Below are 26,418 nucleotides of genomic sequence, written 5' to 3'. Positions count from 1 at the left end.
GGAAGGAGAACCCGCATTGCTGGAGTCTGAAGTCCAGTTGGCAGTGGTGGGTGGTCTATTAGCTTAAATGAGGTGTGGAGCTGGGGGGGGGGTGCGCCGGAGGGATATTCGCACCACAGCGCCAGGGCGCCAGATATGCTTAATACGGCCCTGGAAATGCAATTGCGGAAGGATGGCTGGATTGCTTGCTTTCAGAGTTCTGCCCCCACCACTCACCTCAGTCTCAAAATTACCAGGTCACAGTGTAGCAGAGTCTGCAGTATGTACATCTGTCCTTTATTTTCATTTATTAATATTTTTAGAATTCACAACTACGTTTCAAAACAACAAGCCTTTGCAAAGCGACTTGAAATACTGAACCGGCACTATAGCAGTGGAATTTGGTTGACATACGTGCAGTTAAAACGGAATGCAAACTCAGTACAGTCTTACCTTGGTTCTCAAACGCCTTGGTACTCATACGTTTTCACTCACGAATGCCGAAAATCCAAAAGTAGGTGTTCCGGTTTTCAAACGTTTTTTGGAAGCCGAACGTCCAATGTGGCTTCTGTTCGAGTGCAGGAAGCTCCTGAAACCAATAGGAAGCCGTGCCTCGGTTTTCTAACAGTTTTGGGAGTCGAACGGACTTCCAGAACAGATTATATTCGAGAACCAAGTATAGTAAGCAATTCCCCTGTAGTGGCAGCCACTGAAACCAATCGTTCACTAAAGCAAGGTTTTTTAAAAAAGCATTTTCAAAACAAGAGGTCTGCAGAGCGCACCTGAAAAGGGGGTTTGGCAGATTTCCCCTGGGAATGAATTCCACGGTCATGGGGCCAGCACTAAGAAGGCCCCGTCTCTAGTTCTTGCCAATTGGAATTGGCTTGTTGGTAGAACTCACTCCAGCACAACACTTAAACGGCCTCTCTGATCCTCACCAGGTACTACTCAGATATCGGCAAGATGCCAGCTATCAGCGACCAGGACATGAACGCCTACCTGGCTGAGCAATCCCGCATGCACATGAATGAATTCAACACAATGAGCTCCCTCTCAGAGATCTACTCCTACGTGGGCAAGTACAATGAAGAGGTGAGATGGGCTGGGGGCAGGGAGGAGAAACACCAGATCACAGCTGCTACGAGGGGCGGAAGGATCTGTCGATTTTGGTTCTAATTTTTACTAATTTTTTACATTTTTCCTTTTTAAATTTTTTTAAAAATTCCTCTTGAAAATTCTTCTAGCATTTTTATGTGCTTTTCCCCGCTAATAAGCAACTTTCGGTGTGCAGTTTTGAACAGCATTCACATTTTTGCAAACCGTTTCTGCTAACATATTGTTGTTTATAATGTTCACTAATGTTTTCATTCTTATGCACATTTTCCTCCCAATATATGCACCTCTGTAAACATTGTCAGGTTGGGAAACTGCATTACAGAATTCGGATAAGTGTGAATTCTGAAGGCTGGGTGTACAGTGGTACCTTGGGTTAAGAACTTAATTTGTTCCGGAGGTCCGTTCTTAACCTGAAACTGTTCTTAACCTGAGGTACCACTTTAGCTAATGGGGCCTCCCGCTGCCGCCGCTGTGTGATTTCTGTTCTTATCCTGAAGCAAAGTTCTTAACGCGAGGTACTACTTCCGGGTTAGTGGAGTCTGCAACCTGAAGCGTCTATAACCTGAGGTACCACTGTATTCCAGTCCGCAGAAGGTACAATTCCGACAAATTCAGCTTTAAACATGAACTGAATTCAACTTGCCATGCCTCTGGATTTTTCACAGTGCCCCATGGCTTGTGGGTTGAAAGGCCAGCAGTCTCAGCTCTCCAGGACACATTTTATTCCATGCCACATCTACTGTGAATAATGTATATGCCTAAAACTCCCATGTCTGACAGCGGACCATTAAGTTATTGCAGCAGTGGGGAACCTGTGGCACTCCAGATCTTGTCAAATGGCAGCTCCCACCATCCCCGCCCATTGGTCATGCTGGCTGGGGCCGATGGCAGCTGAAGACCCACAACATCTGGATGCCTGCAGGTTCTCCATCCCTGAATTGGGGTAGGGAGAGGCCTGGCTCTGTGGCCATTCACACCCTCCAACAAGTCCCCAAACTGGGATGAGAGCCTGCCTGGTCATGCTCCCGTGTGAGTCTCATGACCCATGCAAGATTACGGAGCCCCAAATATGAGCGTTTGGGGGCAACGTGCAAGATCTTGGCCCCGAAAAAGCGCTTTTTCAAGGCAAGATCTCAGCGCAAAATTGCACAAGATCATAGCCCCCAGAATGGCCTCTCACGGGGGGGGGCAGGATGTCCCATTTTTTCCAGGACATTTTTAAGGATATTGGCCATTTAATGTGGCATTTCAAGCAACGCTGTGTGTGTTTGCTGCTGTTCCCCATAAGCACAGAGAAATTTAACATGGAGCGTGGTACTGGCTGCAGAATCCAACTTCCTGAGAATCTCAGCTTTTCATTGTCGTTTAAAGCAAAATTTTAACCTTTCTGTCTCCAAAGATTTCCTCACCTCTTGAAACCTCAGAAGTCAGGAATGTTGCTGAGTAAGATTTCCAATAGATGGACGGGCAGGGGGGAGACTTCAGTGCTCTGCGGAGTTCCTTGGCTAGAAACAGCAGCATCTGTTCTGCAAAAATGCTTTTTAACATGGTGGGGAAAATGCAAATTTGTACTTCTGTGGCTGCAGCGGGCCCCAACAAAGGCCCCGCAGCTGGGGCACAGGCCCCGACCCAGTCGCCTCTGCGGCACCAGAGCCTGCATGTGCCCCGCTCCACGACGCCACACTGGGAACCCACATTCTGGGGCCCAAGTTGGCACCACTTGGCCATGCTGCTGGGCATGATGGGAGTTGGAGTCCAACCACACCTGGAGTCAACAGGTTACCAACCCCTGTGTTATAACAATGCCCCTGCTCAACTCAGGCTTTATTGTTCTCCTGCTTCAGAGGTGGAGGGTTGCTAATTTCGTTCGGCATGACCAGCTTCAACCATTAACACGTCTCTCTTCTGCCTCTCTTCCCTCTTCCACAGATCCTTGGAGCCCTTGATCAAGATGACCAGGCCGGGAAGCAAAAGCTGGCCTACAAACTTGAACAAGTTATAACCCTCATGAGCATAGACAGCTGAAAACTGCCCTACCAGGGGACTCCCTGGGAGGGATTTGAAACAAACATACAAACAAAACCAAGCCGTGCCTCAGTCAAGAACATCCTCTTTACCAAGTGCAAGTTTCTGATTGGCCGTCGAGCGGAGTCACCTGAAACAGCTCTCGACTCCTCTAAGGCTCGCCCGCCAAACCTATGGACGCCAAGCAACTAGGCCTCAAGGACTTAAGGGACGTCTCTGCGGAGGGATCCCTAGTGCGGAGACCACACAGGTGGAGCTCCCTCGTCCCCTTCTGCCTTCTCCCCGGAGCATATCGTCATATCATCCGTTAACAAACAGAGTGGACCGCCCTGGTTCGCCTCTGTCGATGCTGCTTTTACTGGCTCCCTGCGGGCTCGGAACCGTGGAGCAGGAAAATAAACTCAGTGTTACTTGGAAGCTGCGCCAAGGCAGGACTTTCGCTCTCTTGCCTCTGGAGACCCCGACAGAGTGGGAACGAACTTGTTTTTGTCCTCCCACCCAGCTCCCCAGTCTTCATCCTACAGGGGAGGACCCTAGTGACTTTTACCCCCCGTCCTTGGGACTGGCATGGCAGAGGGGTCCCGTGTGCCCTGTGAGCTAACCGTGTTGTCAGCTGCTCTTCTGGGATTGGGTGGAGAAGGAAGGAAAACCGCCTATTCCCCGCTCCACAATTTTCATACATTCATCTACTTTTGTTTTTATGGGCCATCCTCATTTTCAACCTGTGCCCCACTGACTGTGAAACTAAAAGGCAGCCACATACAAGCACACACCTTTCTTTACCTGAAACTCTACCTGTCTCTTCTCTTTTTGCTTTAGATTTTGCATCTCAGTGGGGGCATTTATATCCCTTCCTAAACCAGCGCGGCTTCACGTTGTGCAGTGAGGCACTCTCGCCGTTGCAACCGGGAGCAGTCGCCTCCCTCGCTTTTTTTGTACCATCCCAGACTGCAAACTTTCTGTATCTTTCCGGCTAACCATCCCAAACAATAGAGCACAAAAAATAATAATAACAAGAAGCCTTTGATCTAGACACAGCACAGAGTTAAACCCAGAGACAAGTACCAGCATTATGGAGATGACAAGAGGCTGCATCCCAGGATTGGGGTAGGGTTGGGTAAGAAAAGAGGGCCCCTCCTAAGCCCACTTCTTCTTTCTTTAGTGGTAGCAACAGACCTAATGGATGTTCAAAAACAGGAGGGAGTGTTTATGATTGGCTGGGGCAGTGTAGCCTGTGCAATGCTTTTGCCCGCAAAATTGCAACTGGAACTGGATTGATTCGGCTTCTTCTTCTTTGGTTAGATGCATTCATGTGTTCGTGTAAACACATTCCAACCAGAGCAAAGCAACGTTGCATTGCATTTATTTTAATGGCGGAATTCGGCCATGCTGTCACGTTGAAATCAATGAGACTCAAAGGCTTCCCTCCTGACTGGGCCATGTCCCCAATTTGGAAAGCAGGAACTAAGTTCTGGTCCAGAGCTTTTTGCACACTTAAACGCAGCCCCTCACACATTTCCAAAGTACAGGATCAAAACGCACACTTCTGGCGTTGGCATCTGCCTGCCGAAGCTTGGTGGATCCGATCCACTGTACTGGAGACCATTGAAATAAATAAATTATTAAATAAATAAAATAAATGGGCTTCAGCTTTCTTTAAGTCTGTGCTGAGTCATCACGACACATATTTAGCCTCAATTTTGAGTCTTTCTCCAGTGCTCTTTGGAGAGTAGAAAAAGAAACCCCAGTTTCATTGATGAAATTTGCATCCCATCAGAATTGGCATCTATTGTTAAACTCAACAGTGTTTGAGTTTTCGATCTGAATGAATTTCCATTTTGGCACTGACACAAATTCGTTTTGCCTGGAATAAGAGGTGAGCAAAATATAAGCAGAAGCCACCTGTGTCACAGTGACATGGAGAGCTGCCTCATAGCAGGTCAGACCGTTTATCCCCATGCTGTTTACCCTGATCTGCAGCAGTTCTCTGGGGTCTCAGAAAGAGAGAGTCTGCCTTTCCCCTCACCTGCTGCTCACTGGGTTTTTTCCCCCCAACTGCACATGTCAGGAATTGAACTTGCAACCTTCTGCATGCAAAGTGTGGGCTCTGCTGCTGAGCAATGGTCCACCCTGAAGTCTAGATGGCAGTTATGAGTCACTCTGCAACACCAGACATTGACACTACCTTCCTGGAGTAAATATTTTGCCAAGTAGGCAGTCTTATACCAACGCTCAAAAGCACCATTTGGCAAAAGGCGTTAATTCCATTGGTGCATTTCCCAGCAAAAGGCTCAGCAACAAGCCCAGCAAGGTGTAATCCCAAAACTCCTGGGCTATGGGCAATAATGACACAGTTCACTTCAGCACTCCTCTGCCTTGTTCCAGGGCTGCCCAACCTCACTGTGATATCAGAGCTGGCCGTTCGATGGCTGGTCATTCGGAGGCGAGGCAGATAGAGAGCTCAGAGGTTAAGGATGGGAGTGTAGGACCAGGGCAAGCTGCAGAAGCACTCAATCTTCTTTCTCCTATTTTTCACTGTGAAATAACCGTGCATTGGGTCACTTCGACTTCAATATGACACAGATGCTACCCATCACAACTGTGCTGTGAACATGCTTGCGAGGATTAAAGGGAGATCAAAAAATCCTATCTCCCCCCCCACCCTACCCTGTGCAACCACGGAGCTTAGGGGAATTTTTTTTAACCTGGCCCAGCAGTCATTTGTTTGTTTGCATGCATGTCCCCATCCATTCCATCTCCATTTCTTTTGGCCTTGAGTCAGCTAACATTGGTGTGCAGTACAGGATTAACCACTAGGCTAGGTCAGCTTAAAAAGACGTTCCCAGGCAAATGGGCAAACGGCTTCTGTTATATCTACGTATCTGAGAGTGCCTCTGGATGGCGAATGATTCCATCCTGCTTCTTGCTTCTTTAGAAATCCCCATCCTTTACATGTCCCTTATCCCACGGCAGGTGTGAAATGGCCCTGTCCTTCTTAGTGCAGGAATTTAAGTTACTGGCTGATACTGGTCGGAGGAGCAGAATCATGGTGCCTGGTATGTTACAGTGTGGGAAGATGGGACCTCCGCAATTGCTTCTGTGTGGTTGTGCGGATACAGGAGAAGAGTGGGGTTCACGGGACCAGAATCCAGACGTTGCTACTCAACGCTCATTTCCTCAATATCTAGAGGGTTGAGAAGTCTTGATTTGCCATCGTAGAATTTACACTTTATGCTAGTTCTCCTGGATTGCTGACGGACGGAAATGGCGAATGGATGGAAAGCTCCGGGCTAGGAGAGAGAAAAAGTTTGTCTCGAATACAGAAAACACTTTTAGACATGGAAGAAACCAAAGGTTTTTGACAAACGAAGTGCCACAGGTGACTAAGGTGGGAGATGGCCCTCCCTCCCCATGGCTTTCTCAGATTCTAAAATGAAAGCGAAGCTGGCGGGAGAGAATCCCAGAGCATGTTTGGGTCCTTGGTTTGTTTGCACACACGAGGAAAGAGAAGCCGGGTTGGGTACATCCGAGGGGGAGGAGATATTGGGGTGGGGAAAACAGACCACATGATTTTGCACAGCTGATGAGGAGAAAACAGGAAGGAACTGAGATTCCGCATGCTCCTGGTTTAAAAGGTTTTTTTAAAAAAAAAAAAGTCAATGGTTTTGTTTCTTAACATTTTTTGCTAGTACAGACTCGATCAGGTTTTTGTTTCAAACTTGAGCACCTCAAAGGAATGAACAGAACATATCAAAATAACTTGTCAGAAATGGGAAGCAGTGTGCGAAAGTCCGCACCCCTACCCCCCCCCCATCTATTTCCTCTTTTCCCAGACCTAGGCGTTTAAAACAAATCTCTATTTTGGTTCCTTTTTTATTTTTGTACCTCAGAATTCATATTTGTTGTTTCTTAGTTGATTTCTTTCTCTCTTTTCTTTTCAACCTTGGAATTGTGCCACAATTGTGATGTGAATGTGTGAGTTCTTCTTATCCCTCCTTCCCCACCAAGCGCCTCTGTCTGGAGTCTTGGCTTCTAATTCCCCTCTTCATTTTCTTTTTATGTGTATGTAACCTACAGAGGAAGGAAGCAGAAGGAAGAATGCATTATTCTTTGATTACAAGGATGAGCAGATATCAATACCCAATAGTAACAATTCAGAACCCAAATATGGGCTAATCTTCCATTTTAAACACTCAGCTTTCAAATGCATGCCCCCCCCCCAAAATGGTCAATTTGCTGAACGTTGCATTACTTTGTCACAATCCCCTTCCCCCTTGATTCCTGACCAATTCGCCTTGTCCCAAATAATTATAAAAGTCCTGCAGCACCTTGAAGATGAATAAACATATCGCAGCATGAATTATATGAAGATCAAGCCTACTTTGTCAGATCCAATTGTCCCATTTGGGGTGGGGGAAGGGGACAAATTGAGGGAGTCCAATGATAAGCTATTACGCTACCTGTTTAGTATTTACGGTAGCAAAATCTTGCACTAAAGTGGAACTACTATCTGAAACAATGCTGCTCTGTTTTAAGGCTCGCCCAAGATCTGTTTTCTGCACTGCATGATCTGAGGGGTGCATGGCTTGTCCCACCCCCTCTGCAACATTTCAGAGGTTCCTGGGGTACAGCTGCAGATTTTGCGTCACCCCTTAGTTTTGCCTCTCGACTCTGGAACCTTGATATATTGTCACTCAAGTAAGAGACTTGGGTCGTTTCTAGAGTCAGGTGAGACCTGTTTGGTGCACTTCTCAGACATCACAGCTGCATAACCCTACTTGTGACATCTAAACAACTAGCCTGGGTTATTGCCACCAAACAGATACGAAAAGAGTTTTTCAGCACCGAATCCAGCCATTGTTCCTGCATGACAAATGAGGGAATGAGAAGGGAAGAATGGGCTGTTACTGTCCCCTGTCCTTTTTATATTTCCACTTCCTTCATTTGAGGTTTTTAAACAGAGGCTCGAGGGCCACCTGTCAGAGATACCCACATTGCAGGTGGTCGATCACCCTTGGAGGTTCCTTCCAATTCCATGATTCCAGAAGATGCCTCCACATGCTGCAGAGAGCAGCAGTTATGTACATACCGTGTTTCTCCAAAAATAAGACACCGTATTATATTTATTTTTCCTTTAAAAAAAACACACAATGGCTTATTTTCAGGGGATGTCTTTTTTTAATTAAGTATGGTACAGTTTAACCTACAGTGGTGCCTCGACTTACGAATTTAATCCATTCCGAAGGCACCTTCATAAGTCGAAAAATTCGTAAGCCGAAAAACGCCATTGGAAACGTGATTTCCCATAGGAATGCATTGAAAATGGAAAAAAATTGTAAGTTGAAGCAACCCTATCTAAAAATTGGTAAGTCGAAAAATCCCTATCTAAAACCGCCACGTTTTTTTTCCCCAGATGTCGAGACATTCATAAGCGCGCGGCCATTACCCCCATTCGTAAGTTGAAAAATTCAGTTGTCAAGTCGTTCGTAAATCGAGGTACCACTGTACAAGGTTAAACTGCCTATCACTATGGCTTATTTTCGGGGTATGGCTTATATTCCTTGAATGCTTAAAAATCCTGCTATGGCTTATTTTATGGCTACGTCTTATTTTTGGAGAAACAGGGTATCAGGCTGCGTCCACGCACATAGTGATTGTGTAGAAAAACCATGTTCCTATCCTAGCAATGAAATGCTGGTTAAACTTTCAAGGGAAAAGCCTGGAAGAGCTTCAGAGCTGCTGGTTTCCCATTGAGCAAGACCAAACCAAAGTCCTGCCTGATTCACTCTATTGGTCAGGAAATCTTGGGGAGACTTAATTATTCAGAGCAACAGGACACCTCAGCTGCTTTTAACCACATATTGTTCTAGCACAGGCATCCCCAAACTGCGGCCCTCCAGATGTTTTGGCCTACAACTCCCATGATCCCTAGCTAACAGGACCAGTGGTCAGGGAAGATGGGAATTGTAGTCCAAAACATCTGGAGGGCCGAAGTTTGGGGATGCATGTTCTAGACATATCCTCCATTCCCACTTGGCTTCCACTTTGAACAGATGAGTCTGGGCATATCCTTAAAAGACAGTATTACAAAAAGATAACAAAAAAAACAGGAAGGGGGGAAAAATGCGTCCTGGATTTAGAAAGTCCAGGCTTTGCTTTGTTGATGTTTGCTGCTGCAGCTGCTTCTTTCCATTCTTCTATTGTTTGTTTGTTTGTTTGTTTCATTTCCCCCCGTTTTATTTTATAAGGGACCCCAGTTTCAAAAGCAAAAAGGACTCGTGGAAATGACAACTGCTTAAAATGGAACCCTGTTGTTACTTGGTAAAGCTTCTGTACCTTTGTTATACTTAATTGTATACCTGTGTATGTAAATATAAGGCATTCCTATTTTGCAGTCCAGAACAAAAAAATAAAAAATAAAACTATTTGTAATATAGAATAAAGTTTATTTAAAAAAAAGAAGACCATGAAAAGAAGCAATAATTTTGTGATGGCTTGGCTGATGCTGCGTGTGAGTGGTGGGGAGAAGCTTTTTCACACAAACGGTCTCTCTTTGACAGCTTTAGGAGAAGTGCAACCCAATTTGCCAGGATGTTCTCCTGCGCAAATTCAGCTTGAAAAGATGGGATCTCCATAAAGCATGGGTCTAGAATAACGGGAGCTGCAGTATCTGGAAGTATCAAAGGTTCCTCCTTGCTGTGCTACAAGATGGAGGGAAGGGCTGAGCATGTCAGACGAAAAGCTTGCAGCCTAACTGAAATATACTCGGAGTCGAGAGTGAATTTCATGCTCTTTATTCAGCTCATAGTCATCCAGGAGAAGAAGAGAAGAATGGCTCTTTTCCCAAAACCATCTGCTTATATACATTATTTACACAATGGGCTTTGCGTGATTGGCTACTTCAGGGCTACACCTGTGGGCCAATCAGGTTGTGGATTGACTTCTGCCTGCAGCCTGATTGGCTGCTCCTACAGGCCAATCAGGTTGCAGATTCACTTCTGCCAGCCACCTGATTGGCTGCTCCTGCAGGCCAATCAGGTTGCGGATTCACTTCCACCTGGAGTTGGATTGGGTAGCTCCTGCGGACCAATCAGACTGCTGATTCTGAATCCTATTGTTCTAGGATTCAGCTCAGTACATAACACTAACTAAAACTGCCACTGAGGATTTGATGCTACAAAATTTGGCAAACGGCATGGCCCTTCTATTCTTCTGCTCCACTAAGCTAGGGGCCGTCATACATCCTGGACGATTCGTCCATCAGAAATAGCGTCTGGGCGGAATTTCCAAAAGCTGGTTAATGTCCAGGAAAACCTAGGCATATGTCAGAAGTGGTTTTTATTTTTTATTTTTTTGTATATTTATTAAATAATAGCTCAAAAACTTCTTCTTTTTCTTTTTGGTGATTTTGCAGAAAATATTTGCCCCACTCCACCCCCACCCTTCGAAAGCTCAGCTTTGCCTAACTGAGCATTTTCCTTGTTTTCATCCCCACACCAACTGCAGTTTCTTAACCTATGCCCTCAATCACAATTCTTTTTTAATTTATTCATTCATTCATTCATTCTCCACTTTTTACCCTGACCGGGACTCAGGTAAAAATAAATAAATAAATAAGACCAGCTAAAAACATAGGTGGGGACCCAGGTGGCGCTGTGGGTTAAACCACTGAGCCTAGGGCTTGCTGATGAGAAGGTCGGCGGTTCGAATCCCTGTGATGGGGTGAGCTCCCGTTGCTTGGTCCCAGCTCCTGCCAACCTAGCAGTTCGAAAGCACGTCAAAATGCAAGTAGATAAATAGGAACCGCTACAGCGGGAAGGTAAACGGCGTTTCCATGTGCTGCTCTGGTTTGCCAGAAGCGGCTTTGTCATGCTGGCCACATGACCTGGAAGCTGTACGCTGGCTCCCTCGGCCAATAATGCGAGATGAGCGCGCAACCCCAAAGGCGGTCACGACTGGACCTAATGGTCAGGGTCCCTTTACCTTTTAAAAACATAGGTGGTAAGCAATAACTAAAAAAAACAAAACCCACCCATTAAACATGGATAGAATTATAAGCACTCAGATGCATATACTATATAGATAATTGCAGTAAAAACAGCACAGCACCAACCCTTCCACTAAAAGCAGTCAGTTCCCAAAAGTCTTCAAGAAAGTATTCACCTGCTGGTGGAATGATGAGGAGGGAAACAAGCCCATCTAACTTTTCAAACACACGTGAACACGTTCATTCGTTTATTGCATATATAGCCCACCAAAATTGGTCGCCTTGCCCATCCCTACACAAAGCCTTTGCTCCCAATAATGAAAGTATTTTGTGTGTGTGCGTGTGTTTACTAAAGGCCACAAAGGTTTGCGTTAGAAACAATACAAGCTTGACTACCCTTTCTTCTGTTTTATTTGTTGTCTTCCAACTTTGTGGTGGCGCTTCCATTCAGAGTTTGTTTTTTGTTTTTAAACTATGAAGAGAAAAAAGAATCCAAGAGCCTTTAATCTCATTTTTCCAGATGTTTTGCCTCATCAGGTTTAATTTATTGTGCCGTCACTTTGCCGGCCCTGCAATTTCATTCCTTTTTCTCCGCCTGTCCCAGAGATCTTTAACAGGAGATTTGTAAGGTGTGGAGTGAAAGCGTAACCTACCACATTGGTTATTGTTAAGTCGTTTTCCAGAGAGGGGAAGAGAAACTGGGAGGGAGGGATGCGTTCAGCGAATTGTAGAGGGAACCTGATCAAAATAGCAAACATTTAGAATCAGGTGGATTTAATTTAGGACCAGGGTAGGGGCAAACTCTGGTTGAGGATGACGGAAAGGAATTCAACTCGGCTCTCATTCAAAGGTGAAATTGATCCACCCTTTCGGAAATGATACACGGACCAAAGCACAACCATCCTTCGCACCAGTATCTTCACGAGGATGTTAAAAAACAAATCACAACTGAATTGAGGTGATGCTGCAAGGAATATTTCTCTCAGTGTTCTAAGGGATCTTACAGAGCTTTCTGTGTGCAGCACATTTGATCTTTTATTGTTATTTGTACACACACACACACACACACACACACACACACACACACACACACACGATCCAAAGGAAATCCAGGCTGTTAGACTAGACCAGGGGTCCCCAGACTACGGCCCGGGGGCCGGATGCGGCCCAATTAGCCTGCCAATCCGGCAGGCGACGACCCCCGCCGCCCGCCGCTGCCGCCCGCTCTTACGGTGCGCAGCGCGGCAGCGCTCTTCCGGGTTGGGAAAAAAGTGCCGAAAATCCTTTGTGCGCATGCGTATGGGCCTCTCCCGACCTGGAAGAAGTCATTTCTGGTGCACTTCCGGGTTGGGGGAGGCCCACGCGCATGCGCACAACGGATTTTCGGCGCTTTTCCCACCCTGGAAGCGCGCCGCCGCGCCAGTAAGCGCCCATGCACATGCGCACGGGCGCGCACTCCCCCGCCCGCCGGCCCGCAAAAGCACGCGCTCCCCCGCCCTCCGGCCCGCCGCGCGATCGGCGCGGTGGGAACCGGCCCAAACGCCGGTAAGTCTGGGGACCCCTGGACTAGACAACCCTTTCCTATTCTACAGTTCTGTGAAGCTGTGAAAGCAGCTGGGGCTATAAGCAGGGAGCTGCCTATTTAAAAACAGGTAGACTAGTAACATTTTCTACTCATCAGCTGCATTCTGATACTGATATGTGTCTTCTGTGTGACAGCCCTCGAGATATTTGAAGACGGCTACCATATCTCCCCTCACCTCCTGGCAAATAGAAGGGGAAGAAATAGAGGCAGTGAGAGATTTTACCATCTTGGGTTCCATGATCACTGCAGATGGTGACAGCAGTCACAAAATTAAAAGATGCCTGCTTCTTAGGAGAAGAGCAATGACAAACCTAGACAGCATCTTAAAAAGCAGAGACATCACCTTGCCAACAAAGGTCCATATAGTTAAAGCTATGGTTTTCCCAGTAGTGATGTATGGAAGTGAGAGCTGGACCATAAAGAAGGCTGATCACCGAAGGATTGATGCTTTTGAATTCTGGTGCTGGAGGAGACTCTTGAGAGTCCCATGGACTGCAAGAAGATCAAACCTATCCATTCTGAAGGAAATCAGCCCTGAGTGCTCATTGGAAGGACAGATCCTGAAGCTGAGGCTCCAATACTTTGGCCACCTCATGAGAAGAGAAGACTCCCTGGAAAAGACCCTGGTGTTGGGAAAGATGGAGGCCACAAGGAGAAGGGGATTACAGAGGATGAGATGGTTGGACAGTGTTCTCAAAGCCACCAACATGAGTCTCACCAAACCGCAGGAGGCAGTGGAAGACAGGAGTGCCTGGCGTGTTCTGGTCCATGGGGTCACGAAAAGTCGGACACGACTAAACGACTAAACAACAACAACCATATCTCCTCTGTCTCCTCTTTTCCAGGCTAAACATATCCAGTTCCTTCAACCATTCCTCATCAGGCTTGGTTTCCAGACCCTTCATCATCTTGGTCGCCCTCCTCTGCACCCCTTTCAGCTTGCCAATATCCTTAAATTGTGGTGCCCAGAACTGGACACAGCTTATTACTTTTTCCACTGGACCCACTTTTTAAAACAACTCGGGAGACCCTAACTGCACCCTTGCTTTGCACAGCCCTTTTACTCTGGTGGTAGAACCAACTCCAGAGGAAACGGACACTTCATCCAAGGACTTGTTGTGTGCCTGGCTTGGAAGCCTCTTGAGCTGCTGTTCCACAGAACAAAGGGATCTGTGGTCACATTCATGAAGTGACCACAGCTCCTTTTGCCCTGTGGAATAGCTTCAGAGCCAGCCCTCCCCCCCCCCAACACCCCTGGATGCCTTGCAATTAAACCTAGGGGCTGCTGCAATGCAAGGAACAGATTGTATTAAAGATAAACAGATGCCGGCAGATAGAGGAGCCAAAGGATTCTGAGCACAGCCTCTTCTTATCTTGGAGAGCATTCAATGGATGGCTTTAAACCCAGAGTTCAAACAGCAGTCAGAGGCCTGCTGTATCTCATACGGCAATGTTTATAAGGCACTGCTTTGGGAGGTCTTGAGCCCCTTAAAACAGTGAGATGAATAATAGGGTCAGCGGTTTGAAGGCAATGGCAGAGATGGGTTTCTGTTTGCTTCTTCTAGTTGCAGAGCAGTCGACTCTGTTCGACAGAAAGGGAGTCTTCTGCCTTTATATAAAAAAGTGCTCATGTGCACTGATCACAGGCAACAGAGAGAAAATGCCACAAACTGAAAACTGAGGCACAGCGGGTACCTGCTAGTTCCAAAATAAACTCTGTAAAAGCACTGAAAGAGAACCTCAGACTGTAGCCTTATCAGCTACTAAGGGTCCTTTTAAGTTGCGCCCAGGCAGGACAAAGATAGTCAAAACGACACCGTGGTTGAGTTCCAGAGAAATAATTTAATTCTTAAATTTAAGAGACTCTTGGTGACCCATGTTTCACGACAAGAGTAAAGAAACACAAATTGCAAAGCTTCTTATACACTTCTTTGGGCTCCTTTCCCCCTCCCTGTAAATGTGCGCACGCAAGGGGGTAAAGGGTTGCAAGTACATACATGGATCTTCCTGTGTCCGGTCATAAACACATTACGCCATGTGCGTAAACACATGCTGACTCATGCTACCCTAGTAGCATCCTCAGGCAGCCTTGACTTATCTTGCCTGTTCTGCGCGTCAGACAAAGCCAGCCATCCAGCCTTGAGCTGGGCATCCTGTTCCTTTTGCTTTGCACTTTGACACACTTTGGTGCAGAGACGCAGAGGCACTGAAAAGCATTTTAAGAAATAAGGCATCAGCGGAATAGGAAACTATATGATCAGATCTGGCTCAATAATACAATTAGCAAATCCTTCCCTTCAAGACAAAGGCAATCCACTGAGGAATCTTATTTATTTATTTTTTCCTGCCTTTATACTCTACCTCTTTCTCCAAGGAGCGCAAGGTAGTGTGCGTGGTTCTCCCTGTGGGAATGTTCAGGGTGGCAGGACAGGATATATTTATTATTAATATCCCTCCTAACTTGCGCTAGCAAGTTCCTTTACTTAGCAGAGTGCATCCGCCTTTTCACAGCAGAAAACTAGTTGCAAACTCGTGTGTGTTTCTTAAGACAATACGCAATTCAATCTGGACCGTCCAGATTAAAATGTGTTCTGTTATTTTCCTGGTAAGACCCCTTGAATCTCTCCTAAAAGAATAAAGACACCGCAGTCTTATTCATAAGCAATAAAAAGAAAGTTTACTCTCATGATCAGGCAGAGCACAGTGTGATCCCTGAAGGCAGACTTAAGGCTTAAAGTTACAAGCACATACAAACAGGTTTGCGTGGACAGGCAGAGTCCCCCCAAACCCCAGGCGACCCCTGAGCGGAATAATGACTCAAGACAACATGCTATGGGATTAAAATTGGCCACAACTTTATTATGATTCAGATGTAGGGAGACCTTGGCTCAGGCATTGGGCATTTATCCTTCCCAGTCCCCAGCCGGGGATCTGGGGGACTTCAGAGTTATCCAGAATGTATGGGGGTTGCGCTGGCTCTGGAGAACATATGTTCAAGCAGAGCGAGCCCGCCCCCATTCGCCGCTGCTGGAGGGGGAGAGCAATGACAACCTCTTGGTGTATGGCCAACGCCTCCACCCCAAGACCCCTTTAATGGGGGAACCCTGATCATGACGCCACACGGGGGTGAGGCCACACTCTCACGTCCAAGGCCTGAAACCACCATAGAATCAGAATCATAGAATCGTAGAGTTGGAAGAGACCACAAGGGCCATCCAGTCCAATCCCCTGCCAGGCAGGAAACACCATCAAAGCATTCTTGACATATGCCTGTCAAGCCTCTGCTTAAAGACCTCCAAAGAAGGAGACTCCACCACACTCCTTGGTAGCAAATTCCACTGCCGAACAGCTCTTACTGTCAGGAAGTTCTTCCTAATGTTTAGGTGGAATCTTCTTTCTTGTAGTTTGAATCCATTGCTCTGTGTCCGCTTCTCTGGAGCAGCAGAAAACAACCTTTCTCCCTCCTCTATATGACACCAAAATTGTGACATTTTGCTATGGGAAAGGCGAAACCTGCCAATGCACGGAAATTCCTTCCTGGCCCTTCAACAGCGGCCCTGATGTAGCAGCGCCTGCGTACCTGTGAAAAAGAGAGGTTAACCTGCAAAATAAGACTCAAATGAGGGGGTGGAGGGTGGGAGAAGCTCTGGAGCCGACTGCTGCTTCGCAGGTAAGATTCCTTTTACCAGGTCTGGAAAGGTCACGCCCACCCACTAGTCACATGCAAGGAAGGATGCTCCAGGCCAGGAGGAACAGGAAGTTTTGACTTGATGGAACAACATCCCCTTGCATGTCCCCTCTAGCAAAACAAGGAATGTTGTATTTGACTGCTCCCAGTGGATTACATCCCACACTCCCCTCTCCTAATTTAATGCCCACAACAATCCTGCTAGAGAGGTCAGGCTGAGAGGCAGTGACTGGCCCAAAATCACCCAGTGAGCTTCATGACCAAGTGGGGATTTGACTAGAGTGTCCGAGTCTGACACTCTAACCCCTACACCACAACAGCTCTCATAACCAAATGGAGTGAGTACCACTTTTCGCCCCTTGCCCGGGACTGAACAACATTCCAAATGCAGTTATACACTACATTTGTACAAATCGGGTCCTCCCTAACAAGAGGGAACGTGTTGCGGTGTGACCTGGCAACCAGACCCTGTGTTGTGGGTGGGAGCGTTTGGATGGCCACAACACCCTATTGGCGTTCCCTCGATGCTGGGTGCAATTAGACCAATGGGACACCAGCGAAATTGTATCAAGGGACCTCTATTTAAGCCCATGCACGTGTCCCTGAGCTTCCTCTTTTGGGCCAGTGCATTGGAACACCCGCCTACCTCTCCCTATATTCAGGGCTTGCACGCATGACCTTGCTATGCCGCCGTGTGTCATCTGTCATTGGGACAGGGGCACAGCAGGTATTTTCCCCACTTGGCTGATTGGCTGGTGCCATTTGGGTTTCGCCTGCCACGTAGCAAATCGTCACAACTTGTAAGGTTGCGGATAGGCTCTGGTTCAGGTGATAGGAGTGGCAGAGCGGTCTGGCCATCCCTATGCGATGGGTATTCCATTAAAGGAATCCTGGGACTCTTGGTTGGTCAACCCTGAGAGGGGTTGTGCCCGGAGCCAGAGTCCAGGGGGGCCTCTGGCTGGTGGACTGGCTTGACCCTGCCTTCCACTATGCTGCGTGTTCACCCAAGGCTGACCTATAGTGTGCCCTAGGTCAGCGCTGCCTGCAAGGGTGCAGGGAGCTAGTCAAACCAGAGCCAATGCAACCACTCACTTGATTGTAATCAGTAAAGTTGTGGGCTAAATTCTGCCAAAAAAACAAACCAAAAATTTGAGTCTTGTCTGAATTTTTTTGGCGATGGTTGAAGGGTCTACACACGCAATAGTTTCATTTTTGATCCCCTTTGCTAACCCTAACTCAGAGTTTGCCTTTCCGACAGCAGCCATACACAGGGTTGACATAATTGCCAATCTTCTGCACCACAATCCCAAGATCTCGTTTCTGATCAGTCACCTGTTACCTAGTAAAAGGCATGTGATGTGACCGAGACATGCTGCACTGTGATGTGTTGTCCATTGTTCTAGTAGATAACGGAACAAAGGGGTTTGGAAGCTGACCTGGGATTGGGTTAAATTAAGCTAGAATAAAAGCTTGCGAATGAATAGGAACCCTTAGGCTCACGCTGCAAAGGAGTGAAAGACCTGTTCCTTTTCCCCCTGGACTTCATTAGCATCACTGTTTCCTAGCAACGACTTGCACTCTCAAAAAGATTAGCTAGATATGTGTGGATGGAAACTTGCTCTCTGGGGAGAAAGGGAAGAACCTTCCTCTCCCTAAAAGGTGAGTTATCCACTTAGGTTTCTGTGCCATCTGCCAACGCTTTGTGATACAGTGGTACCTTGGTTCTCAAACTTAATCCGTTCTGGAAGTCCGTTCCAAAACCAAAGCGTTCCAAAACCAAGGCATGCTTTCCCATAGAAAGCGATGCAAAACAAATTAATCCATTCCAGACTTTTGAAAACAACCCCTAAAACAGCAATTTAACATGAATTTTACTATCTAACGAGAAGACCATTGAGCCATAAAATGAAAGCAATAATCAATGTACTATAAAATAAATAAGACAGTATTGTAGATGGTAAAAATGAAAATGTATTTTTTCTTCTTCCCTGCACTGATGAAAGTCATTGTTTGGATGCGGGGCTTCAATCCATTTCCACAGTCACACAATCTATCAATCAATCAATCAATCAGTATCTGAACTGGTTTCCACACAGTCACAAAAACAAATTAATGGAAAAAAGCCTCAAAAACAAAAAACACAAAATAAATAGCAAAAACAAAAGCAGCAAACTTAATCCATTTCGGAAGTCCGTTTGACTTCTGAAATGTTTGAAAACCAAGGCGCAGCTGCTGATTGCTGCAGGCGCCCCGGAAACAATAGCCGACAACCGCATCGGACGTTCGGCTTCTGAAAATCCGAAAAACGGAACACTTATGGTACTTCCAGGTTTTCGGAGTTTGAGAACCAAATTGTTTGAGAACCAAGGTGTTTGAGGACCAAGGCACCACTGTATAAGCACCTTGGTCTGCTTCATACTGATTTCCACTGGTCTATCTAGACCAGGAACCTCTACTTTGGCTGGCGGGAGGTCTCCAGAGTCTCCATCTCCATGGTCTTCAGGGCTTGCTGAAGACATTCTGCTGCCTAGAGTAAAGGACAAAATGCATGCCCTCCAACAGGCTGAGTCCCAAAACAGGGACACACATTTTCCCATCATGTTATTGCTTGAGAAGCACTTTTTCAGGGCGAGATCTCATGCAAAATCACGCAAGAATCACTGCTCCCAAAACGACCACTGTGATCTCCTGAGGGGGCGTGGGGAATGGGATATCCCCTTTTTTACTGGTTACTGATTCACAGGTAGCTGTGCTGGTCTGCCATAGTCGAAACAAAATTTAAAAATTCCTTCCTAGCACCTTAGAGACCAACTAAGTTTGTCATTGGTATGATCTTTCATGTGCATGCACACTTCTTCCGATACACTGAAACAGAAGTCACCAGACCCTTATGTATAGTGAGAGGGTGGGGAGGGGTATTACTCAGAAGGGGGGTGGGAATGGGTGATTGGCTGATAGGTGTGGTAAACCTGTTGACGACTGTTAGCAACTGCAATTGGTCTTACAGGAAAAAGCTAAATGGCTAAAAATAGCTTTATCATGTATAATGAGATAGGAATTCAATGTCTCTATCCAGACCAGGTCTCTCCATGGTTTTAAGTTTGGCAATTAGTTGCAATTCAGCAACTTCTCTTTCCAGTCTATTTCTGAAATTCTTACCCTTTTTTTCTGGGACACTTGCAGGATATGAATGATGTTTCGTTCCCCATTCCCCCCGATGCACCCAACCTTTCACGCACAGAAGCCAACAAGATGTTCTTGAATCCTTTCTTCAAGAGGACACAGGAAGTGCTTCTTACTGATTCAGCCCATTGATCAATCTAGCTCACTATGGTCCACAGTGACTAGCGGGAGATCTTTAGGGTTTCAGGCCAGAAGTCTTTCCCAAACTTAGGTAGAGATTCCCAAAGGCATCTGATTGGCCATTCTGAGGACAAGATGCTAGACTGGATGATTCACATAGCTGTAGGCCTCTTTGAGGGTTTGTTTAAAATAAAGCAATGCCAACATCTAATAAATCACACTTCACGCTAGGATGTAACGCTTCAGACTGCAGGTTGGGACTTAGATACAAGAACGCTCAATTTATTATTATTATTTTAAAAAATAAGACCCTCACATTCTGGCCCTTCCTAAACCACAAATACTTTGGCCACCTCATGAGAAGAGAAGACTCCCTGGAAAAGACCCTGATGTTGGGAAAGATGGAGGGCACAAGGAGAAGGGGACGACAGAGAACGAGATGGCTGGACAGTGTTCTCGAAGCTACGAACATGAGTCTGACCAAACTGCGGGAGGCAGTGCAAGACAGGAGTGCCTGGCATACTCTGGTCCATGGGGTCACGAAGAGTCGGACACGACTAAATGACTGAACAACAACAATGAGACAAGAAACTAGCTTGGCTTAATTAGCTTTTAATACTTGTTAGACTCAGGGTTTAGCGGTGCCTAGCACACAACTGAGCACCTCAAGCCTTACTTAAATTCTGACACTTGTGGGACCCAGGGATTATAATGGCCTGGCACTCACAAACTCATCACAATACATAATCTTAATAATACATAATCTCATCACAATACATAGTCCCATGGACTGCAAGAAGATCAAACCTATCCATTCTGAAGGAAATCAGCCCTGAGTGCTCACTGGAAGGACAGATCCTGAAGCTGAGGCTCCAATACTTTGGCCACCTCATGAGAAGAGAAGACTACCTGGAAAAAAGACCCTGATGTTGGGAAAGATGGCGGGCACAAGGAGAAGGGGATGACAGAGGACAAGATGGTTGGACAGTGTTCTTGAAGCTACCAACATGAGTTTGACCAAACTGTGGGAGGCAGTGGAAGACAGGAGTGCCTGGCGTGCTCTGGTCCATGGGGTCACAAAGAGTCGGACACGACTAAACGACTAAACAACAACAAAACCACATTTTCCCCCCTCCATATGAAAATAAAATTTGGATTACTACTACTTACCTATGACCACCACTACTCCTAAAAATCAAAATAGATGGATTGATGAATATTAGAGCATTAATTTCCTGTGTGCTCATCGGTGCAATCTGTCCTGAAAAATATTACTGAAGAAAGGGGCACACGATGAGTGGAATGAGCTCATCAGATAGTGTTAATGATGGTGTTAATGAGGTATAGAGATCCCTGATTTATACTAAGCTGTTCAAATAACAAATGTCAACCAGATTTTCAGATGTCCCAAGAAAAAGATCACATACACAAGCCAATTTCCCTTGTCTCCTTCCCACTATTTCCCCCCTACCCTTTAACTCCTCTATGACTTCCTGTGATGGTTCTACTCATGCATTCATATATATTTTTAAAAGTGTTGTGCTTTTAATCATGCCTCATATTACCCTTCAATTTATATTATTTATTGTTTCTTCTTTTTCTTTGTGTCTTACTCTGTGCACTTGTAATTTTGTGCTCTTTATTTTTCAGTTAATAATAATAATAATAATAATAATAATAATAATAATACTGTAATAATAATCCCAATGTATTGCCATCAATTACAAACCGAATGCAGCAGTGGATGGTGTGGTATTGCAGATAAAAGGAGTGCATAGTTAAACTGTGGAACTCTCTCCCACAGGAGGGAGTGATAGCTATCAACAGGCTCGTCTTCTATTCTATTCTATTCTTTTTTCCCCTTTGGTGTTTCCTCTTCTCTCTCTCTTTCTCTCTCTCTCTCTGTCTCTCTGTTTTTCCTTTCATTTAGATCAGTTTCTTTTATCTCATTGTAATATGAAAAAGCCATAATAAATCTTATTTCTTAAAAAAGCATACACACACAACTGGCTCATCCGCACTAATTTTCCTCCTCATTTTCAAGACGGAAGTTCATGCTTCTCTGGTCTGTGTCCGAGCCCGTTTTCCCCCCTCCACCTCTTTCCCTGAGGAAACCTGCTCTGTTATGCTGTCAGCAATCTGCTGAAAAACTAAATTGCCCTTTGTTCCGATTCAGTGTTAAAAAGCATGTTTTCCGGGGCAGTGGCATAGTGTGGCTTTCCAGCGTCCAGGGTTTCTGCTCCAAAATGTGTGGTAGAAACATTCTGAGATGCAAATTCCTTAAGAGAGGTACTGGTTTCAGGGTTGGAAGTCATCCAGTCGACTCTCCTGTACCCACCAATCCACCCATTCAATGCAGTGTAGAAACAAAGAACCAGGAAGTCATGCAAATGTACAAAGAGGCCTCCTGGATCAGGCCAATGGCCCATCTAGTCTAGCCTCCTGATCTCACAGTGGCCAATCAGATGCCTGTGGGAAACCTTCTTGCATTTGTGATTTCCAGTAAACAGGTATTGATTTTGTCTACCTGGGTTCCACAATAAGCAGCAAACCTCTCCACCTGCCCTGCCTTCTTTCTTGAAAGCATTCCAGCGGGTGGCAAAGCACAGGCAGTGGCATAGCGTATGTTGCCAGCACCCAGGTCTGCACAAAAGCAGGATGCGAGGGAGGAAAACAGATGCACCCAGGAGATTGCAGCCGCGGAGATAAGAAAAGAAGAGTCATTCCGTTCTCTGGAGAGGTCACTTCCTGGTTCACTTGTGTGGATTACCCCCTAGATGGCTTTAAAATATGAGTGGACAAATTCATGGAGGAGAGGATTATCACTGCTGCTCTGAGTCCAGCTGGAGGCAGCAATACTCATGAACACCAGTTGCAGGAATCCACAGAAGGACAAACTTCTGTTCAGGGTGCTGAATTAGATGCTCCTTGGGCCCGAACCAGCAGCCTCTTCTGATGTTCTTATGAATTCAGTGTTTCCAAATTCCCCTATCAACTGACCTGATGGGCTAACATTCAGATCAAAACTTAGCTTCTCCATCCTCTTTTGAACTCCCCAGATGTTCTGATGGAGTATTTAGGAGAAAATGCATGTTGAAAGGTTTATTTTGAGAGTGGGTATGTTTAGAAATGCATATTTAGAGGGAAAATGTGTTTTGGAATATGTACTTAAATGCAAATTTGTGTGGATTTTTAAAATAAAAAGCAGATTAATGTGAAATGGAAGTGAAGAGACATATGGGCAAACACATGGAAAATTGACTTGCTCTGGGAAAAGGCCGGTTCACTCATCCCATTTTATTCTGCTGATTTCAATGGCACTTACTCTAATGTTCCTGGGCTAGCCTGCTTACTCAGAAGTAAGACCTACTGAGTTCAGTGGGCCTAACTTATAGCTAAGTGGGTTTAGGAATTATGCAGCCATGCAGCTTGGTCCTATTGCAGGAGTTGTAGCCCAACAACATCAAAGGACTCAAAGTTCAGAAGGCCACTCTTGGTGGTATTTGTTAGCGGCCAGCAGGGGAGATGGGAGGGCAACTGGCAAGCCCCCAGCAGGATCATCACCTCCAGGCCGAACTGTCGAGCGATCTCCAACTCCTGGAGCAGCTTGAGATAGCGACCCAGACTTCAGAAGCCTGGGCACACTGCAACAGCAGAGTCCACTACGCAGTAGAAGTAGCCAGAGAGAGATTGCGGTAGCATGTTTACAAGCAAATTTATTCAGCATCAAACAGGACAGAAGAGAAACATGTCCAATCTCCTTTGTGTCCAAACCAAAAGGAAAAGCTATACACAAACGGAAGTTCCCAGCATACAGTGCTGGTGTGTAAGACAGACATGTGACACACACCAGTCCCACGTCTGCCCTTAAGGTGGAATGGAAATGTCAACAGTATTCAGCCACCCATTTTACTCAGAGTAGCCCCATTGAAATTGACGGAACCAACTTAGCCATTTAAAAAATAAATAAAAAATCAGTGAGTCTCGCCCAAATAAGAGTTGAATGCCACCCACCATTTCCAGATGTGGAGTCCAAGAAATCAGCAATATCTTCTTCACCTACATAAATCTCCAGAAACCGAGAAGGCCTTGAGGATAACTCAGTCGGTCAAGCATGAGACTCTTAATCTCAGGGTTGTGGGTTTGAGCCTCACGTCAGGCGAGATCTTCCTGTATTCCAGGGGATTGGATGAGATGACCTTCATTGTCCCTTCCAGCTCTACAATTATATGATTTTTTTTTTGCCAAGGCCAAGTGTCAGAGGGCCTGGTATGGCTACTCTAGAGTAACGACTCCAGCATGGTCTTTTAAGGTTTTTATTAAGTGCTGATTATTTACAGTGTTCAGAGCAGTAAAAATGCATCCTTAAGGTGAGGTGTCTGAACTCCCGAATGGCGATTGGCGCGTTTTCTTCCAGCACCACAGCTTTGGCAGACCCAACCTCTTCCCCCTACGTTTGCGTCGCAATTCGGGAGTTGGGGGAATTGGCCTCCCCCCTGTGCGTCCAACTTCCTGTCCCACCTGCGGCCTGGGCTCCACAACCTTGCCTGAGCCTCGGACACCACTTCCTGACTCTCCGCTGGAGGCAGAGCTCTCCTTACTCTCTCCCGCGCTTGGGGATGGGCTGGAACTTAAGATGGGAGGGACTTCCCTGTATCCCTCGTCCCTCACATCCATCCCCCTCCCAGGCTCCTCTCCCCCCCTTCCTAGTGGCTCTCCGCTTGCTGGGGACGAGTGAAACCCCAAGAAGTCTGTGGCATCCGAGCCTGTGGGTGTAAAAATTTCTCCCCAATCCTGCGATCTTTCTCCTTCCCCCTGAGAAGACGGGAATCCCAAGAAGTCAGTGGCGTCAGAGCTGGTGGGAGTAAAAATGTTCTGCCAGTCCTCTCCTGCCTCTGACGTCGTTGACCTCGGTGAAACCCACACCTCTTCTTCCGTGTCCTCAAATTCCGCTTCCCATCTCCATGGAGAGCTGCTGCCTGCTATCCCTTCCTCCTGCCCCTCCCCCTCTCCCTCCCTTTCCATGTGCCAGGGCTTGGGCCTGTGGGGGAACAGGGCGTGGAACTCTTCCACTAAAAATTCCTCAGGTACTTCTGTGGCCGGTATCCACTCATTGTGGGACGGCGGAGTGTCCTCCCATGCTATCAGGTACTCCAGTCCTCTCACCCCTCTCCTTGAGTCTAAAATCTCAGTTGCCTCATTGAGCTGTCGGGCGTCTCCCGTCTCCCCCCCTCCCTCTGGAGGCTGATCGCTGTCCCTGAACCTGGTACTTTCCCTGTACGGCGACAGCAGCGATCTATGAAACACTGGGTGCACTCTCATGTCCTCCGGCAGTGCTAGCCTGAAGGCTACCGGGTTGACCTGTTGCGTGACCGTGAAGGGGCCCAGCCTCCTGGGTGCTAACTTCTTGCATCGCCCCCTGGTGGGAAGACCTTCCGAGGATAACCAAACCTTGTCCCCCACCCTGATGACCTCTCCCGGTCGCCTGTGGCGATCTGCCCCCTTCTTGTACGCTTCCTTGGCCCTCTCCAAGTGTTCTCTGATCTGCTGGTGCACCGTCTCCAGGTCCTCTGCCCAATCCTCTGCCTGTGGGCCCTCTTCCTCCTCCTCCCCCTCCCTCTCCGGGAAAGATCTGAGGTCGCGCCCGTAGTTGGCCTTAAAGGGCGACACCCCTGTGGAGACGTGCACCGCATTGTTGTAGGCAAATTCTGCCAGTGGCAGGCGATCCACCCAGTCCGTTTGCCTCTGGCTGACGTAACATCTCAGGTACTGCTGCAGAATGGCGTTGACCCGCTCCGCCTGTCCATTGGTTTGCGGGTGCCTAGCCGTCGACAAGCTGACCTCCACCTGCAGGAGGTTCATGAGCCGCCGCCAGAACCTGGAAACAAATTGGCGGCCACGATCCGAAATAACCCTTAAAGGCAATCCATGCAGTCTGAATACGTGGTCAACAAACAGTTTGGCCGTCTCTTCTGCCGAGACCGCCCTGGCACATGGTATAAAATGGCACATTTTGGACATGAGGTCCACCACCACCAACACTGCGGTCTTGCCCCTGGACGACGGCAGGTCTGTGATGAAGTCCATGGACACTACTTCCCACGGCCTGTGCGGTGTGGCTAAGGGCTCCAGCAAACCTGCTGGTGGCGCTCTGACCACCTTTGCTCGCTGGCAGGTGTCACATCCCCTTACATAATCCCGAACATCCTCCCGCACCCCTGGCCACCAGAAGTGTCTCATGACTAGGTGAGTGGTTTTGTCCCTTCCAAAATGACCCGCCGTTGGGTTGTCGTGCATCTGCTTGAGGGCCTTACCTCTCAGCTGTTTGGTTGGCAGGTACAGGGCTCCCTTGTAAAAAAGCAAACCCCTCCTTTCCTCAAAGTCTTTGGCCTGCTCCCCCCCCCTCTCAGTTCTCTGAAGATGCGGGTGGCAAATTCATCAGCTGCTGTCAGTGCTGTGAGTTCTGCCTCGCTCACCACTGCTGCTCCGCAGGACCATGCTGATGGGGGGAAAATATGCCTGGGTGCCGGTGGCAACTCCTCCTCCATGTACTCTGGCTTGCGGGAGAGGGCATCCGCCCTGACATTCTGCTCTCCCGGGATGTAGTGGATGGAGAAGTTGAAGTTCGAGAAGAACTCTGCCCACCGTATCTGCCGCTGGTTGAGCACCCTGGCAGTTCTCCAGAACTCCAGGTTCTTGTGGTCTGTGCACACCTGGATGGGGTGCTTGGCGCCC

General features: G+C 47.0%; 1 protein-coding gene across 1 annotated transcript in view; it reads left to right on the top strand.

Moving 5' to 3' along the window:
* Nucleotides 1–4,766, top strand: part of PLXNA4 (plexin A4) — a 584,028-nt gene extending 579,262 nt beyond the window's left edge. The window contains exons 31-32 of the mRNA XM_060279222.1: nt 921–1,071; nt 3,025–4,766. Coding sequence (XP_060135205.1) covers nt 921–1,071; nt 3,025–3,120 — 247 coding nt within the window. The 3' untranslated portion in view covers nt 3,121–4,766. The remainder of the gene's footprint in view (nt 1–920; nt 1,072–3,024) is intronic.
* Nucleotides 4,767–26,418: the final 21,652 nt, after the last annotated feature.

Source organism: Zootoca vivipara, chromosome 10, assembly GCF_963506605.1.
Source record: "Zootoca vivipara chromosome 10, rZooViv1.1, whole genome shotgun sequence".
In the NCBI taxonomy this organism is placed as follows: domain Eukaryota; kingdom Metazoa; phylum Chordata; class Lepidosauria; order Squamata; family Lacertidae; genus Zootoca; species Zootoca vivipara.
Note: the sequence above shows the minus strand (reverse complement) of the source record. Positions and strands in the feature narration are given on the sequence as shown.